This window comes from Petaurus breviceps, unplaced genomic scaffold, assembly GCF_028583685.1.
Source record: "Petaurus breviceps papuanus isolate PSGF00001 unplaced genomic scaffold, PetGlider_PUasm1.0 115, whole genome shotgun sequence".
Taxonomy (NCBI): Eukaryota; Metazoa; Chordata; class Mammalia; order Diprotodontia; family Petauridae; genus Petaurus; species Petaurus breviceps.
Genome location: NW_027185612.1, coordinates 2,196,143 through 2,215,768, shown reverse-complemented (window position 1 = coordinate 2,215,768; position 19,626 = coordinate 2,196,143). Strand labels below are relative to the sequence as shown.

The window sequence follows — 19,626 nt, the reverse complement described above, 5'->3', positions numbered from 1 at the left end:
CAGACAAGGCAGGATACTTGATGGATCTTCCACTCATATCAGTGTAGATGGCAACCTATCCATGCTCTCAATCTGCCATGAGCAGATTAGGTCCACTCAGTATGCTAAATATTTTCCTCTTGTTCTTTTGATGGAGCACAAAGGCTGTCCATCTTTCATTCCCTGCATATAACCAGCCTGTTTCCCTTTCTCGTCCACTACATTTCTGATAACATCTGTACACTATGTGTTTTGTACATAGTTGGTAGTTGATAAGCTGTTGCAACCTACTCAAGTCCACTGGGAACTTTTCATTGTTGAGTAGGTAACCTCCAACTTAAAATTCCATTCCATGAATTGCCCTCATTTCAAGTTTTCTTTTTTTTAAATGGGCCTTTGTTTCAAGAAGACTCTTGGGGGGATGGGGTGTGTCATTAAAAGCGCTGCATCATTTCCCCAAGACAACCTAGCTCACTTTTTCCTTCCTGCTTCATTCTAGGCCCAGCTTATCATTCACCCAGTGTCTGTAGGGAGTCTTAATGAAAAAGTTCAGTGGGTTATGTATGCAACGTGTATGATCTTTTAAAAAAATGTGGATACTTAAAATGAACTCTTTTGAGTGATTATGAAGCTCATTTAAGAGGCTCTGTATTTAGCTTTCCTGAATATTTTTCTTTTTATTAAAAAAATTGCGGGTGATGTAAAAAGATTACACACACACACATGTGTGTTTGTGTATGTATATTTGTATACTTATCTATCTAAAAGACTGACTGCAATATTTCAAGGAAACAGAGTTCCCACCAAAAAGAAGGTGGTTAAAAAGGCAGAGAGCTCAGTGGTTAGTGGAAGAGGCAGATCCTTCCTGAGGAAGGGCCTGAGCAAAGGTACAAGGCCAGGGTGGTCTCACAGAAAGGACATAACCACTTTAAGGCTTTACTGAACAAGAGTAGAGAATCAGTGGCCCATCCGAGAACCTATCACAAAAGCCTAGCAGCAGGTAAGCCAGCTCTTTAGGAACAAAGGTCTGAAGCAGCTTAGTCACTTGAGGCCCAATCTTTGTAGATGTGTATGGCTAAAAGCATTATTGGTTTTTAACCCTGCCCACCCGTATTCCAGTAAGTCAGTATTACATTATCTCCCAACATGTGGGGTGATAGAGAGGAGCCTGGGGACTAGCCAACTCCTCCCTGTGTCTCACAGCTGCGCAATTATCAGAAAAGGGCACCGAGCTAAGGGGAGATCTTCAGATGAGGTGGATGTTTTGTTGGTCTCTGGAGCAACCCAATAAACTTGGTTTGGAGGTAGGAGTCATAGATGTGTGTGGGGTTGGGAAAAGGAAACCGAGCTTCCACCTTTGATCAAATGGACACAACTTCTCATTACAGCTTAGTTCCTTGATTCCCATATGTAAACTCTCTGTTCTGGACAGACTAATGCTTCTCAATCATGCAGAACCTTGCATTGACAGTTGTCCTATCTCTCATCGTGAGGTAAGTGCCTTGATGGTAGGGCCTCTCATTCTTTTGTAAAAGACCCAGAGTTACCAGCTTAGTTTCCAGTATTGAGTAAGTATTCAATAACTGCTGATGAATGGGATCCTTGGTGGATCCTCAAGCTGGCTTTCTGGATGCCAAGTGCTAGCCACAGATGACATTAGCCAATACAATAGGGCACAGGACTGTTAAAGGGTGAAATGAAGATGGGAGGTGGGGATGGTTTAAAGGATGGAAAAATTATGCTGGTTTCTTTTTCCACAATTGGGGTAAGTGACTTGCCCTGGGCCACACAGCTAGCGTCTGAGGCCGTATCTGAACTGGGAGTCTCCTGACTTCAGGGCCAGGGATCTGTGCACTATGGTGCCACCTATCTGCCCCCGTGCTGGTTCTAGGGTGCTGACCTTCTGGGGCTTTCTGAGGACTCTTCAGGGATGGTCTCTAGGAGGATTAGGATGGGACAATGGAGGAGGTCCTGAGCTGGTACAAAAGGACTGCCTTCCAACCTGTCAAGTGAGCAGAGGGGATGGGTGGAGGGCATGTGAGGTGGTGACCAGGGACTAGGGGAAAACTATAGGGCTAGATCCCTCTTCTTCCAAATGGGCCCTTCAAGATGGGCCCTGGAGGAGGTAAAAAGGGAAGGGGAGCTAACATGACTCGATACATTCCTACTGTTTCCAGAAACTCACCAGGATCTGAGGCATGGACACGAGTTTAGAAGATCAGCAAGAAACTCACCAAAGTAGCTGGGAAGAGAGGAGAGGGAAACTGGGAGCAAGCAGAACAGACGGTAGCAAGAAGGAAGGCTGGGGAGAAGGGGCAGGATCATGGGGCCACAATGACCTCATCTCATCCCAATAATACCCCTGTGGTTTTGAAGGGGGGAAAGGGAGACTGCCTGGCTGAGAAGAAGGAAGCGGGCCCCAGCTCCTTTCCATCCCTCCAGCTGGCTCCAGTGCAGGGTTTATTTTGAGTACAGCCGTAACAGCAGCATCCTGCACTCCCTCCGCCCCGCTGACAGTCCCTTTTTCCTATCAGCCCCTTTCTGGGGCTCAGTCACCACTGTGAACTCTGCTCCGAGCTCTGGGACCTTGGGGGTGTTCAGGCCCCTGGGCTGGCTGGACTGCACAATTTTCAGGGCCTGGGGCGGCGGACATTATAGCCTCTTCTTTGAGGATCAGCGTCTGCGTTTGATCCTGAGAAAGGTGTTACTGGAGACAGTAAGGTCTGACTCCTGATGAGCTCTGCATATAGTCCTCCTTTCCTCATGAGCTCCATGTGGGTTCCAACCTGAAAGAAGGAATACAGAGGGGAAAACAGTAGGTCACTCTTCCCCCTAGTCCTGGGGCTCTGGGGAAGTAGACTAGAACCCAGAAAGGACTTAGTTTTCAGCAGTTTCTATCCTCATCATCCTCATCAGTTGACACTTAGGGACTCAACACACTGGGCTCTCTGCTTGGAGGTGGTTGGGAAAGCAAAACAAAAGGATCACCTGAAGGATATGATGAGCCTTATAACAATCCTGCAAGGCTCCAATTCTCAAAAAAACCCTCAAATCTGTTCAGAACCTGAGTACACAGCATTCTCCTCCTCAAACCCCTCTGGACCCCAAGGCACCAGAGGAACCTTCACAGTTCCGGGCACCATGTAGCTTTGGTCCAAAGTGGAAATTCCTTCAAAGTCCTTTAAATTCTGTTAATCTCAATGGCAGGAGAGGAAGGGATGGTCTTAGGGTCAGCTATAGCAGCCTTTGGTCATCTTGTGCCTGGGGATGAATGGTCACTGTTCCACTCCTGGCCCTGAGCTTCTGGACACCAGGTAGTCTTGGTATCTCAGCTTTCCTAGACCTGGTGATTGAGGTGTGGAGAAAGTGAGAGAACGATGGATTTGGGGTCAGAGGTCCAAGGTTCCAAACCCTAAGACAAATGAGTTCCTATCTCTAGGCCTCAGTTTCCTCATCTGTAAAATCTGGGGAGCAGACTGAGATAATCTCTTGCCAGCTTTAGATGCTATGACCTCTGCTCCTACGGATACTGAGAGTCAGTGCCCCATTCTCATCTGCCTGCCTCAATACCTTGCACGTACAGATATTAAAAACTTCCTCCTCAATCTAGTATCTCGTCAGTCTTACAGCCACCTTGTGGGATACACCGGCTCTTATAATCTCTGTTTAAAGTGACTTATAAAAGGTGCTTCAGTGAGTTAGGAATGGAGCTAAGACTAGAGACCCGGGCTCCCAACCCCCATTGGAGCGCCCCTTCCACTGTCCCACACCATAATTCCAGCCTCCAGGCCTAGATCTACATCATGCTGCTATGCGGTGCTCCCCCTCCTCTCCCCATTGTCAACGACAGGAGGTAGAGCTCTAACCTTCTATCTTCAGTTCTGCTAGGTTGGGGCTAAGCTTGGGCCTCCCCAGGCCTTCCCCCTGGTTCTGTCTGTCCCTCTTGCTCACCTCCCTGATGCAACCTTGGGCCATCACGACGATCTGGTGGGCAGCCCGCACCGTGCTGAGCCGGTGGGCGATGACTAGCACTGTGCGGCCAGTACTGGCTCGGTCCAAGGCCTCCTGCACGACTCGCTCGGACTCCCCATCCAGCGCACTCGTGGCCTCATCCAGGATCAGCACTTTAGGCTGTTTGATGAGGGCCCGGGCAATGGCCAAACGCTGTTTCTGGCCTCCTGAGAGGGTTGCACCTCGCTCGCCTGTGGGGCAGGAGGGGGGAGAGGGGACACAGAGAGAAGGAAGTTCAAAACCTCAACCAGTGTTGCTTCTGACTGTATCACTGACCAAAGACAGCACATAAGAGGGCTCCATCATCTCTCCAGGATGCCTGTGCTTGCTCTTCCCAATCTGACCGTGAGCACAGGGAGAACAAACCGTCTTCCTTCTGTTACTGCTTCCAACAGCAACTAGCCCAAGCTGGAGTACTCTTTATGTTGTGTGAGTTTTCTGATGTTAGGTCTAAATCCAGAGAGCTTTTTTGGTTCCACACAGCTGAAACTGTGTTTCAGTTATACTCAGTTTTGAAACGTTCTGCCCTCTGACTGGTATTCAGAGACATAACAAAAAAACATATGTGGGCTCCTCTATAATGTCACATAATTACCAAAAGGCATGTATACAAACATATGTAGGTTTGCATGCACATGGACAGGCTAGTGCTGATGGCAAGAAGTGTTTTTTGGTCTTTTTTTTTGGAGGGAGAAGGCAGGGCAATTGGGGTTAAGTTACTTGCCCAAGGTCACATAGCTAAGTAAGAATAGTTTTACAATGGCTACTAGAAGACATTGAACCTGGACATGCCATTACTAGGCATATGCCCCAAGAAGGTCAATGACAGAAGAAAAGGTTCTGTAAGCACCAAAATATCCTATAGCAGTATTTTTTGGTAGGAAAGATTCCTAGTAATTGGGGAATGGTTCAACAAATTATAGTATAGAATAGAACAGAATGTTATTAAGCAGTGAGAAAAGAGAAATATGAAGAATTTAGAGAAACATAGGAAAGTTTGTGTGAACTGGTGCAGAAGCAGTAAGTTAAGCAGAAAGACAATATATACAATGACTACAATAACATAAAGGAAAAGTACTCTACAGTGAAGCTGAAAGGTGAGGACTTTTAATGACCAATCTAAGCCCTGAAGAAGAGGAATTGTATTTCACTCCTCCTGGTACTTGACATGGACGATGTCAGGCTAGGACAATGGGTTGCTGGTTGGTTTTGTCTGATTTTTGTTATGAGAGAGGGAGGGCACATGGAGTGTGTGTGTGTATGTGCAATGGGAAAGCATCCAGAAATGGCTCTAATGTAAAAACAAAAGTTATTAATAAAAAAAATTTTAAAGATGCGAAAAGAGAGCTAGGCATAAGAAATGGACCTGTGATTTCAGTGGCATAAGGAGCTCCCAGCGAGGAACTTGTTCTGTCAAGGCGGGTTCATACCTTTTCTGTAACTTCTCTCTGTAGAGGTGACTGGAGCACTGAGAAGATAAGGAATTTGCTCAGGGTCACACAGCCAATGTGTGCGAGGTGAGACTAGAACCCTGGTCTTTCTGGCTCCGAATCATGTAGCATTTATGTAGCAGGTTAAGTTTGTAAAGTACCTTACAAAGGTTTGCTCACTTGAGCCTTGTGACAATCCTATTACTGCAGGCACTGGGCCTAGCTGTTGACTTGCCCACAGTCACCCAGCTGGCAAGCTCCAGCAGTGACGTGCAAACCTCAGTCTGCCTATAGGATGTCCTCCCCACTGTGTAAACCTGCTGCAGTGCTGATAACCCTCCTGTGGGATACCAGGAGTCTAGGATGAACTGAGGCAAAACTGAAAGGTATAAACTTGAGCTCAGCAGACGAGCACAAAGAAATCTTCACGTTAAGCATGGGCCAGGATGTATTGACTTGAGACACTGTGTCAATGCCCCCAACCTCTGGGAGGTACAAGATGACACATCTGTTCCAGTGCTGCCGAAAATGCAATGAAGGGACCTGGATCTAAGGGAGCCCCAGCCTCGATTAGAGGCACACCCCACCGCATCAATGTTTGTGCCTCAGAACAAGGACCACCCCCCCCCCCCCAACTCCCAGAAGAACATCTGGGGCATGGACAACACCCTCAGATCTTCCAAGGGACAAGACTCGACAAATGGATAAATGTGGATGTTTGCCTGGATGACTAGGTGGCCATTATAACTGATATTCTCTCTCCAGGAACCCTTTGGCAATAAATTGACCCGATTTAAAAAATGCAACTTTTGTGCTGAATGTCATTATTGACAGCAAATTAATTCAATAAACATGTGAGTGCCTGCTTATCTTGTGCGTGGTATGTGGTAGAAGAACTTCAGAACTGAGGAATAAGCAAGAGCTAATCTGGGATTGCAAAGTTCTTGGGACATTAGACTTGGCAGGAGGGAGCATGCTCCTGAAATTTCTATTTACTCCACTAGTAAGCAAGGCTGCCCCTCCCCTCTAGGTAAACAGATCAAAAAGATGGCCGTGGAAGGAAACATCTCAAGTCTTTCATCATCCCTAGGTCACTTCCCTGTTGCTCTCCCTCTACCTGGACACCCTTTCCAAAAGTCCTATCTCAATCCCTTCCTGATGCTGTTTCAGCTCTTCTACCTTGTCTTCAGGGGGGATGAAAGTCCTACTTAAACTCATCTGGTGATTACACTTGTATTCCCAAACACCTTTAATCCCTTAGTCTTCTTGACTTGAGGCTCAGTAACCTCATTCCTTTGAACCATTGTTTTTTTTTTTAGTTCTAATCTGACATACCTTTGCACAAGTCCTTTGAACCTTCTTTGAATAGTTCCCAGACATTCCTTTGAAGTGGAGGAACCCAGATCTGGTCAAAGAACTCCTGACAGGATTTGGCCACTCAGCTTATACAAGGTTTGCCTTTTTTTTTTTAATGCAGTCCCATGGCCTGGTTTCTTCAATGATAGCCCTGCAGAGCTTGGGATTCACTTGGCCCCCTAGGTCATTTTTTGCTAGAGCAACTCACAGGTCAGTTGCTGTCTACATGGTAGAATTGCAATTTTCCTCCTCAGATATTCACCTCTTCCCTTGGTCCTTCAAATCTCTTACTATGGTTTTGGAGCCTTTTTCATGGCCTTAGCTGACATGACATTATAACCCTGAGGCAGGAAGGCTGCTGTGCCTAAGTATGGGGAGTGTGTGGGAGGGCAGTAGAAGGGAAGGTCCCACTTACCCACAATGGTGTTATAGCCCTCAGGGAAACTGCAAATGAAATTGTGGGCATTAGCCTCCTGGGCAGCTGCATAGACTTCTTCGTCAGAGGCATCTAGCTTCCCTAGGCGGATGTTCTCCATGATGGTTGTGCCAAAAAGGACAGGCTCCTAGGGGTGATGAAGGAACAATGAGGAGTTTACCACCACTCCTCCCTCCTCCAGGCTCACCCATCCCTGCCCCTCTAGTTTCTCTTCACTCAATGGTTTCCCCAGAAATGTTGGGGGTGTCACAGCCAGGAAAGGGAACATATTTTGGCTAAGATGGGGCATAGGAAAACCTGAGATAGAAATCTGGGGGAGAAAGAGGATGGTTAGTGTCAAGGTATGGAGGGGGAAAAGGAAAGTCTTTGGAAAATGGTAGGGAGATGGCCTCCTACAAGGGAGGAGGCAAGGGCTCTGAGAGGGGCCACAATGAAGTGTGAGAATGGGGACTTCGTGGGGCCACCCAGCCTCACAAACTTCAAGGGAGTGATGCTTGCTGCCACTTCCCACTACCCCGGGGTGTAGATCATGCACTGACTCTCTGTGGCCTCTTATTCATGAACTGGCAGGCAGCTCTCCATCACAGAATCACATACAAGGTACTAGGGTATCCATGCCCTGACTCTAGTACCTTAAACCCAAACACATGTGGAGGACAGAGTCCTTGGGATCATGGTTAAGGTCTTGAGGTGCAAGTCAATAGCAAATATAGGGAAAGAGCCAGGAACTAATATAGGCAACTCCGAGGTATAGAAACTCCCTCTACCAATGCAGGTCAGCACCTGCTCTGCAACTTATCACCTTAGGAACTGCTTAGATGAAGGTGTCAAACACCTGGCGTGTGCCCCCCCCCCTCCCCCCCGTACCACTGCCCAAACCAGAAGAAAATGCAATTGAGAAATAGTCAACAAAATAAATAAAAATACAATGAAACACATATAATATTAACATGGGGTTTTCTAAGTCAATATGTGGCCTGCAGGGACCCTAACATATGCTTTAGAGGACTCTGTTTCTATTTGAGTTTGGCACCATTGGTCTAGAGCACTGAGGGTAAGTGATTTGCCCAGGGTCTCACAGAAGTATATGTTGGGGTAGGACTAGAGTCAAGTACAATTAAGACAGCATTTCTTCAAACTTCCTGCCCAATTAACTGGCTATTTTGTGGTATAATTTCAAGGGGCCTAGAAAGCCTTCCTATCTTCCAAAACACTTGTTCCCCATAAAGTGAATGTGATGGAACCTTTCATCCCACAAGAAGAGAGAAGACTGAACATACCTATAGCCTTCAGAGGGAGAACACAGGGGCTCCCATTTACTTTAAGGTGTAAATGACTAAACCTGAGATTTTCTGGAGAACATTTTGTTAAGAGGGAAAATCAGAGAACATCCCCTATCCTAAGGGATGCGAGGGGGACGGGGGAAGGGGAAGAGTGTGACACAGAGACAAAAAGGCTACAGAAGGAAGAGACTAGTTAAGCCAAGACTTTGTACTTCTGGAAGTGGCTGGTCATCATGCTCCGGACACAACTGATGACTACTTGCTTCTATCCTCCCACGTTCCTTACTCCCAGTCCTACTGGTTTATCCTCTATTTCACCTGGCTTATGAAGCCAATGACTTGACCCCGGAGCCAAGAGGGGTCTAGGCTTCGAAGGTCCTGCCCATCCAAGCACACCGTTCCTTCAGTGGGGTCGTAGAACCTTTCCAGCAGTGAAGCTACTGTAGACTTTCCTAGGGGAGACAGAGGTATCAGGGAAAGAGATTAGAATTTAGGAGACCCTTCTTGGGAAGACGTGGATATAGAAAGAGCCTTTGAGAAGAACAGACAGTCTTGGGGTGGCTAGGTGGCGCAGTGAGTAGAGTGCTGGCCCTGGAGCCAGGAGGACCTGAGTTCGGATCTGGCCTCAGACACTTAACACACACACACACACACACACACACAAACACTAGCTGTGTGACCCTGGGCAAGTTACTTAACCCCAATTGCCCTCCAAAAAGAAAAAAAAAAAGAAGAGACAGTACTAGATGGGGAGCTAGGGTCCAATGTCTCAGGAGGACTGGGAGAGGGGACATGGCATTCTGCCCTCCTAGAGAAGTTTCAGGATGGTTCAAGGGTGAGGATCTACTCACCTCCCCCAGACTGTCCCACCAGGGCCACTATCTTTCCAGGAGGCAACGTCAGGCTGAAGTTCTTGAGTACTGTGAAACCTGGCCGGGAGGGATAGCTAGAAGAATGGCATTCAGGGGAAAAGTGTAAGACAGGCAGGGGCTCTAGTACTGTCCTGACAACCCCCATCAGTTTTAGGGAGCAGAGGCCAGGTGATGGAAAAAAGATTTACCTCTTCTTCCAGTACCTTTCTTTTCAAGGGGATTAAAGAGATGCAGAAAATAATCTCTCCTACAAAAAAACCACGGTGAAGAACAGAACCCCTCACTCCCCAATCAAGAAGGCCCCTTCTAAGAGAAGCTCTGCATGCAAAAGGCCTCACCCATTGACCGTCTCCCTAACCCTGGCCACAACTGGCCCAGATGCTGACCTGAAGGAGACATTCTGAAAACTGACAGTGCCTTGGAGCTCAGTCTGTGGAATGTGGCAGCCCCCAACCAGTGGAATGTTTGGGGTCAGAGACATATACTCAAAGACCCGGGCCCCAGCGCTAAGCCCTCGAACCACCTATAGGGAGAGATTAGGAGGTGGGGGGTGGGCAGAAAACAGGTAGTTAGGGGAAACCAAACTCAGAACCCATAATCTGTACTACATCTGGAAGTGATAGGAAGAAGGACTCCTGTGATGGGGGCTACAGGGTTAAGTACAGCTAGGGAGTGGGAACACAAAAGATAGGCCTTGGTGCAAGTCCAGGACTTGGACCATTGATGGTGGAAAGGAGCCCTGAGATTTCATGGAAGAGAATGTGAAGGAGCAGGCATGGGAAGGGAAGTCTGGGTAGAAAAAAGAGGCAAAGAACCCACATCACCTCTGTACCTCTTAAGATGCTAAAGCCTCTGGGGGGGAGGGAGGAGTCCTAGCCCAGGTTACTTTTGCTAACATGGGTCTTCCTCACTTTCCCCTTTGCCCAGCCAGACCAGAGTCACAGCCCTCACCCCACCGCCCCCATGCCAAGGCTTTATGGAAACAATCCAAGCTTCCCAGCATCCAATGACAGCCTCACACCTTAAGACCTCCACGAGCCCACTTCAACTCACCTGACCAAACAGAAGAGAGAGGTTGGCCATGGACCTGCAGGGAGAGAAAGAGAAAGAGGGAATGGCTAAGGGAGGCAGGGACAGAAATCCTAACAACACAACAACTAGTATTTATACATGTGCCAGGCACTGCACTAAGTGCCTTACAATTATTATCTCCTTTGATCCTCACAACCACAACCACCCTAGGAAGTAGGTGCTATTGTTATTCCCATTTTACAGATGGGAAAACTGAGGCCAAATGGTTTGCTCATGGTCTCTCACTAATAAGTACCCAAAGCCACATCTGAAGTCAGGTCCTCCTGACCCTAGGCCCAGTGCTCTCTGCCCTGTACCACTTTGCTGTAACATAGAGAGCTAAGGCACAAAGGAAGAGGGTAAATACTGGCCAGAGATCAGCTGTCATCTGGACTGCAGAAAGGAGGGGTTAAAAACTGAAAAGAAAGTAATTGTTAAAAAGCACTAGGGAGGAGGATTAGGGCTGGGATGCCCACAAGATCGTTTCCAGACTGCGTGATTTTACTTTGTCCTGTGACCTGTCTACTATATCGTGCCTCTTTCATTACCCATGGGCAATAAAAGTTAGGGCACAGCGGCTGTCCCCATGGGGGGAAGCTATACATTAGGAGAAAGTGGCAAAACTGACCAAGTAGGTGGGCAGTAGTGTTAAGGAACTGAAGGAAGAGCCTGACTCTGAGCTATGTGGCTGGGAGGTGGTAAACAATTAGTCATAAATCAGTAGTCACTCTGGACAGGAATATGTGTGTTGCCATTCACGGAGAGCGGCAGGTCCAAATGTCAAAGAGAAGGCCTGACTTCATTAAGGGCAGCCAGATAAGTGATTCCCCCATGGAAAGGTAAAGCTAAAAAATGGTTCAGGGAGGGGGATAGCTACACAATTTGCCCCCGATTCAGCCGACCATGGGAAGAGATCAGCTTCTTGAACAAATGAGTATTTGGGGTTGGGCAGAGGGGGGAGATTAGGGAAGAAAAAGATTGTCTTCTGGACTAAACTGGTAAGTTATTAGGGACCTGGCAAAGGTCTGGGGCTCACATCTCCTTAGTATCTCAGCAAATGACCTGACTTCTCTAAATACAATCATTAATAGAGGCAGGCAAGGAAATTTCCCAGAGTAGACCAGCAGGGGGAGTAAGCTTCCAGCTGCCTGTCCTGTAGCCTCATTCATTCAACAAGTACTTAGCCCAAATACAAGGCCTCAGTGCATTCTGTTAGAAGGTGGAATTAGAGAAAACTCCTTATTCTTGCCCCTCCAGCCAAGACCCCAGTTCTGCTTCCCCTTTATCAGGCCTCTATTACTGCTTCTATGGTGCCACCCTGGCTCTGTTCCCTTCACCTGTAACAGTCTGCCCAAAATGAGATCTATGGCTCATCCAAGTGTTTGAAGAAGGGGTGTCCCTCCTCTACCACCAAACTCTAAGCTTCTTTCTATGTCCCTGCTTCCTCGGACCCACTTTTGGCCTGTCTGGAGCGTTTAAATGATGGCCCAAAGTGGAGTCTGACTAAAGAGTTACACTATAGTTCTGTCCAAGAAATCCAAGTACAGTCCTGCACAGTCCCTTGGAGATCAGCAACAGAGCAGTTATGAAGAAACTAAGGGAAAATTCCAGAAATCACTAGTCTCCACAGTGCTGGACAGAATAGGGGCCTGGTTCTGGAAACATGAGTCAGTTTACTGCATTTATCCATCTAATGCTTCATCACTGTTCCGAGCCTTGGAAGCCCAAGGTAGGAGAGGAAAAGAAAGAAAGGGGAAGTACGTAGGGGTGGGGAGTGGGTGTGTATGTGTGTGAAGGAGTGGAGATATGGGATGGAGCTGTTGTGAATGAGAGAAATACATACAGGTTGATTTGGGAAGATGTTTCTCAGTAGAGAAAAGAAGTCTTTTGAATGGATCAGTTTTTGGTAGGTTCCATTTTAAGTGAGATGCTGAAAAAGTGAAGTTTGTCTAGAGAGAGATGACCAGTATAGTCTAGAAAGCACGTCATACAAAGGACAAGGGAACTGATTATGTTTCCTGGAGAAAAGACAACCCGAGGGAGATATGTGTGGCTTTCTGTGGCTGAAGGATGGCTGCACAGAGAAGAGAATGATCTTGTTCTGTGTTTTTGGGAGGGCGGGGGGGGACAAAGCTGTGGGGTAGACATCAGAAGGAGTTAATTTTGGGATCAGTTGTAAGGAAGAACTTTTTAATGACCAGGACTGTCCAACAATGAATGGGTCATCTACAACGCAGTGATCTTTTCAGCCCTGGAGGAATTTACACAGAGGTTGTTCCTGGCCCAGATGACAGGCTAGATTAGAGAGCCTCAAGTTTTATGATCCTGCCTGAATGGGAGCTGTGTGCAAGCTCTTCTGGAATAAACTCAGGCTGCCCAGTTGAAGACACTGTAAGTAACAACAAGAAGACTCAGTTGGGTCTAAAAGGCAAACTGCATACAATGAAAGGGTATGCACCTGCACACCTGATAAAACAGATGAGACTCTGGGCATCCATGTTCACAAGGCAAAGCTGGGCTCAGAATGGGACTGGGGTGGCAGCAGGCCCACATACTCAGCTCCCCAGCTGACTCCCACTCACCTCTGCACAGTCTGTGATGCCACCAGGAAAGACATGAGGTCCCCACCTGACAGCTCTTGTCCTGCCACCAGAGAGCCTCCTATGAACAGTGTGCCCAGAACCATGCCTGCATGGGGAATATTGGATCAGAGGTCGCCATGGTGCTGGAACAGACAGGAAGCTATCTGACAAAGTGGGAAAGCCTGGGCTGTCTGATCTTGGGCAATCACCCTTCTTGACTGGGCCTTGGTTCCCTTATTTGTCAAATAAGGAATGTCTGAAATTCTTTGATTCTGTGAGTAAATAGACTGTCCTTGGATCCCCCCTGCATCAACTCAGTGAGGCTTCTAACAGTTGCTGGACCACCCCACATGCCCCCCTTCCATCCTTTAGAGTGTCACTCACAGTTGAGTGCAATGTTGGAGAGCCCCTGGAAGACGGCGATGCCTTTGCCCAATTTTTCTGCCAGACGGCGCGACTCCTCCAGTTCTGCTTCATAATGCCTGGGATGGAGGCCAAATGCCAGGCATTTAGAGACAAGCCAGGATACAGAACTGGGGAGAGGGGATTGCCCCTGTGGCCCATCCCAAGTAGAGAGGCCCTCCACACCCACCCTGTTCCCTTGCTTCTTCAAGACTCACGCTTCCTCCTGTGGCTCCATGGCAAAGGCTCGCACAGTCCGTACATTCCCTAGGACCTCATCTGCCACCCCTGTTGCCTTAGAGATCTGGAGGGAGTCCAGGAATTAGGAAATGAGGGTGTGTTCAACATCCAAAACTGGGTTAGTGGGGAGGGGACTGTGGGAAGAATAGTCAAAGGTAAAGCATGGGGAGGGATGGGAGTTTGGGTTAAGAGAGATGGGATGGTGGCACTGGTACCTGTTCCTGGGCTTTTCGAGAGAGCTTTCGGAGGAGGGAGCCCAGCAGAGTGCCGGCCCCCACTAGTGCAGGCGTAACCAGCAACAACATAACTGTCAGGCGAGGGGACAACACAGTCAGGGACACCAGGCAGCCTGTCATCTGGGTACAGCTGCGGAGGCCCTGGGAGGAAAGAAAGGAGGGAAACAATTAGAATCAATACCACAGGCCAAGAGCATTTATTAAGGGTCAGCTGGTTAGCTGAGCCCACTAGAACATTGCTACTGAGGCCAAGCTCACAGGTTCAATTTCCTGGGATGGCCAGTTAGCTTTTCCTTTCTATTGCCATAAGCTACACCTCTAAACTCTCTACCAGCTTCCTACAGACATCTGCCATTGGGCAGAAGAACTTGTTGATGGATACAAAAGAATATGAATAAATTTGTGCAAATCTAGCCCCATAAATGGGGAAATAATTCAAAGTGTACAGTCCATGAATAGGGGTTCAGACAAATCAACAGCCTCCTTGATTCACAGCACTTATCTCCACGCATCACTCTACTAGGTGACAGTCAGTGTGTAAGGACATGGGTCGGTCCTTGCTACAGATCAGCTGGCAGCTGCCCTTGAGGAGCTCATGGCCTAAGAAGCCCAAAGGGGACATGGATCAGAAGAGCATCTTTGACATGCTAGGTATGTGGAATGGAGAGGGCAAGGAGAATCAGCTTGAAAAGTCCTCGGAGCACAGAAGCAGAGACCAGGGAAGCCACTGCTTCTCATCTGCTTCACCACGTAGATTTCCTGAGGGTGGGATTTCAGAAGCACTGTGGAGGAAAGTGCCCACATCACTTGGTCCCTATTTCTGGCCTCTCCTCTTCCTCCAAAGTCTTCCCCTTTCTTTGCCTTGCCCCAGGTGACCCCTCCTTTAACCAGCTCTGGCCTTAGGCTCGTCCCCAAGTCTATCTAGAGTCTCCCTCAAAGAGGGTAATCAGAAGCCCCCTGACCTGGGAGATGATAAGTTTGAAGGATGACTTGAATTCCTGCACATCAGCTGTTAGGCGAGTCACCAGCTGCCCTGTCTTTTTGGTGTCAAAGAAGGCGATGTCCTGTCTGGAGGAAGGAGAGTGTCACTTAGGGGTCACCTAGCAAATAAGATCCTACACCAATGCCCCAGTGCAAAGCACCCTGGCAGGCCTGGGCTCCATGATCTGTTAGGGACTGCTATAGACACCCAGGATCCCTGTTAAGGGACTGATGGGGGACAACACTGCCAGGGACACAAGGCCAGGGTCAGAAGGGGAATAGATGTGCAGACCCTGGAGCAGTAAGTGACTTTGAGAGGTCTCCTAGCTTGGTCCCTCGATCTCAGAGAGGAAAGGTTCATTTTAGACAAGAGGCAACTGAAGCAAAGGAAAAGGCCAAGTGATTTAATCAAGATGATATAGCTAACAATACATGTCAGAACCAGAATTAAAGCCCAGGTCTCCTGGATCTTGGTGTATTCCTCTTTCCAGGTCATGATACCTCTCCTGTCTACAGTCTGAAGGAACTGCCTCCTTGGGCCACAAATGTGAGCCTCAGAGCCTGGGAGAGGAAGAAAAGGCTTCAGCCCCAATATTCCATTTGACAGGGATCCCTAGAGGTCTACTGACTGTAAAGTGGATATAGGAGTATCAGCATCATAGCTCTTAAATCACCACCCATTTTCCTGATATCCCTACAGTCATTAATTGTGCCCTTGATTCTCTTCCAGAGCATACTCCCTTTCCTCCCTCTGGGTATGCTTATGGAAGCAGACCTCCTCTTTCCCCAGGACTACTCTTCTACCCTAGCCCACAGTCACCTCTCCTCCCACCCGGCATTACCGAAGCAGGCAGCCAAACAGTTCTTGCCGAATATCTTTGGCTATGCGTTCCCCAAGCCTTGACAGCAGTACCAGGTACCCAAAGGTCAGCAGCCCCTAAGGAGGATAAAAGAGATCCAGAGATCCACTGAGGCTCCCCTAACTTGTTGGTGTCTAAGCATAGTAGTAGATCCTTCCCCGGTCCCAACCCCATTAAAAGACCAGGGCCTGAATTCCTATTTAAGGCAGTTATGAAGTATCTCTCAAGTTCTCCCCACACAAACTCCCTATCACACACAATACCTGGAGAGTGTAGAGGGTGAGCAGATGAAAACCAAGGCTTCGAGACTCGGCCATGAAGTTCCCAAAATGATCCTGGGTGTATTTCCCCACAATCTCCACAAGCTGGCCCAGGAGTAGGGGGATATGCACATTCACCAAAGCTGAGCCCAGTGCTAGCTGGGGTTGGGATGGGGCAAAAGAAGGAGACAGTTTAGTAGAAGAGAATCTCTGCTTCCTATGATGTTCCTGTGGCCCCACTGGGTAGATTCTGGGTATCTCTTTCTTCTTTGGTCACTAACACTCCCTCCTGCTCCATGCAGAGTGCTTGCTCCCACTACTTCTGTGGGGCTCATACACACTGGGCTCTTTTCTTGAAAGACCCAATAAAGTTTATAGCACTCTTTCTCCCAACTAAGTGAAGTCCAGCCTGCCTGGATGAAGACTCCCTACATGATCTCTTTGCCTTCATTCCCTTGAAAAGGGCTCATTCCTACCATTCTCCCTGGGTCTCTTATGTAGTAATAGTGGTGGGCTGCTATGGACTTATGTATCTTCTCTCTGGGTCACCCCCCATTCACATCGTCCTATGACCCTGTCCCTGTCTCTGTTGAAGATGGAAGAATGTGGGGGTTGGGGAGAGACCTCACCACAATGGCTGTCCCCAGGGCCAGCAGATGGGGCCGCAGAAAGCGCCAGAAGAGGGCCCAATTGAAGCTGGGCTCCTCTGATGGGGGTCTGGTTTCCACAAGGGGCAGCTCCTCCACTTCACACTGTCCCACAAGGTAGAGGCGGCAGCCCTTGCTCAATATCATAGGACCCAAGAGTAGCCCCCCAACCCAGAGGGAAGATCCTTGACGGGTAGCTGGGCGCCTTCTGGGTAGGCACAGCCGGAGCCGGGCCAAGGCCCGGAGAATGTAGGAGCCAGTGCTGCCATCCAAATGCCTGTAGGGAGAGAGTGGTCTGAAATCAATCGATTTACTAGGAGTACAGATTTAGTCCCTGCTGTCTCTCCAGCCCTGTGCCTGGCACCAGTGCTAGTTGGTACTTTCATGAAGAATGAAAGAAAAGATAAGATAGGTTACCTTCCATCAAAAAGCATGGGAGATAACCCTGGTTGAGAATGAACGAACACACACACACACACACACACACACACACACACACACACACCTCTCCAGAACTACAAGAGAGTCAATAATGTTCTCTCTACCAATACAATGGTCTGATTGAGCACACAGATAACTATGTTCCCTTGTAGCCTTCAGCCTTGGGTCCCTCACAATTTTAGAACCAAGATCTTAGAGCTCAAAGTTGCCTGGGCCATACAGTCCAACTGTAGAATCTTAAATGAGGAAACTGAGGCCCAGGGAAGTTGATTAGGTTTATAAAGTCACACAGTCAGAGTTAGTGTAAGAACCTGACTTACTGTCCAATGCTTTTCCCACTCTCCTATGTCTTTCCTCCTATTCCCTGTAGGCACTGAAAAGATAGGGCACAGAAGAAAAGGAAAAAGACACATTTCCTTTTTATTTTGTGGAAAAAGGAAAAGAAAAAATATCTGAATTTAGAAAGCTGCATGGTATTGGGAAAGGACATTGGATTAAACACTCACAAGATCTGGCTTCTTGTTCCAGCTTTGTCACTACACTTAATGTGTGATCCTACACAAGCCACTGACCTTTGTGCCTCCATTTCCTCATTTGTCAAATGGGGACAATAAGAATAATAATACCAGCCCAACTATCTCACGTGTTCTTTGGGAGGTTCAAATGAGATAATGGATATGAAAGTATCTTGTAAAAGCATAAAACACTACCACATGTGAGGTGTTATCATCTTCAACCAGGGGAAAACTGAGTAGGCATATTCTACATAGCCTGAGTTTCTCTTCCACAGAAACCTAGAGAAGCTGGGCTCACTTCTTCCTTGCCAGTCCACAGGCAGACGGACAGGGCCCATTCCTACTCTAACATGAGGAAAGATGCTTCCACCTCACTCTCTAAGCCCCTCTGGCTGCTTTCCATCCTTATACTGTACCTTGTCATTGGAGTTCCTTCTCATACATAAACCTAAATCTCTTGCTGACAGTGAAGCTCAACTATTATCATTCTGCTTTTGACAGAGTTGATGAACAAACTGATAGCATCCACTAAGGAATAACTCTTACATAGACTTGCACACTGTTACCGAGCCTTCTGTCTTTCCCATTCCCAGTTTAAATAATCCCGACTCTTGCTCTTTCCTCACTAGGCCAATTTTCGATCCCATGAATAATTTACTATGGCTCCTCTCCAGCTTCTCTCATATCCCTCATTAGCTGGTCTGGAGGCCCAGACTTGGGCCAAGGAGAGCAGAAGGATTACTTTCTGGCACTCAAGCATCATGCTTGCGATTGCCCAACCCAATATCAAGTTGGCTTTTGGAACACGGCCACACCACGGCCATCTCCTGGGCATCCTGTTGCCCGCCATGCTTCTCTAGCTGTTAATTCCTGACTTAGCAAAGGCCAGTTTTTCTATGTCACTTTTGTGTCCTTAAGCCCCGCTCCCTCGGCATCTGCCTTTACATCCCTCGTGCTATCGTGAGGACCGTGTTAAATAGTGCATGTGAAGGAATCCTGACACGGGCTCGAGGGCTCATTATCGTCAGTGTCCTGCACAGCGTGCGCTTCCAGGGGATAGATACTGTGCTATCTGTCAGAATCACCTTAGACGTGGGGTTCGCCAGCCCTTTACCCGATGACAGCATTAATCTGGGACCCAGGACGGATCCCTGAAAGGGGGTACCGTCCCCGGGCTGTGGCCCGCTCTCTGACCATCAGGAGCTCTCAGGCTCCTCCCGAAGAGCGACGTTTGCCGGGGCAGCCCTGCCCCAGGCCCCGCTCAGGTCCTGGGCTCCCTACAGGTGGTGTGGAGGGAGACCCGTCTCCATCTAAGCAGTCTCTATAAATAATTAAGCACGCTGCCCGCGTATATGACATTACACCCGGAGCGCAGGGAGCCTACAACTCCCAGCAGCCTCGCGCGGGACCGGAAACTACATTTCCCAGGGGGAGCCCTCGCGGAACCGGCGGGCCACTGGCCCGCTCCAAGCCGGACGCCCCTTTTTACCTGAAGGCCGTATACGTCTGGGGCCGGAGCGGCAGCAACAGCGCTCCTCGGACAGGGCATCCCCGAGTCCCGATCCGAAATAAGTGAACCAACATGTTGGAGCGGGAGGATGGAAGCAGCCGGCAGTGGCGGTTTCACCCTCGTCCCGCTGAAGGCGCCATGTTGACTCAGCCCCCTTCCCGACGAGTCTCACAAGCCTCCGCTAGGATTGGTGGAAAGAACTTGACCTCTACCCTTCTGAGTTATGATTGGAGAAAATCTCTCCGACGATACCTGCCCAGAGCTGTGACTGGAGAATCAGTTGCGACCCTTCTCCCTCAGGGACGATGATTGGAAAAGCTTCCAAGCTTCCTTTGCACGCCCCTAGGGGGCGGGGCCATGTGGAGGGCGGGGCCATTCGGAGGACGGGGCGGGGCCAGGCGAAGGGATAACCCGGGGCTCAGGGTTAGGCACTGGCACTCTTCTGGTAGCCAAGGAGTGGGTGGGGCGGGGCGTGGCCGCGTCAATGTCCAGATCTACCTTAGTTGGGATAAAT

At 48.6% G+C, this 19,626-nt stretch overlaps 1 protein-coding gene across 1 annotated transcript; it reads right to left on the bottom strand.

The window, feature by feature from the left end:
- Positions 1–2,403: 2,403 nt before the first annotated feature.
- ABCB8 (ATP binding cassette subfamily B member 8) lies at positions 2,404–19,365 on the bottom strand. Its single transcript, XM_069083730.1, has 16 exons — positions 19,092–19,365; positions 16,629–16,923; positions 16,003–16,158; positions 15,722–15,816; positions 14,861–14,966; positions 13,878–14,039; positions 13,641–13,726; positions 13,405–13,502; positions 13,021–13,126; positions 10,421–10,454; positions 9,754–9,890; positions 9,347–9,441; positions 8,814–8,947; positions 7,192–7,339; positions 3,931–4,181; positions 2,404–2,765 (listed from the first exon to the last, which is right to left on the bottom strand). Exons 1-16 carry the CDS (start codon positions 19,184–19,186, stop codon positions 2,610–2,612), a joined length of 2,154 nt encoding a protein of 717 aa, XP_068939831.1. The 5' UTR covers positions 19,187–19,365; the 3' UTR covers positions 2,404–2,609.
- Between the last annotated feature and the right edge of the window lie 261 nt (positions 19,366–19,626).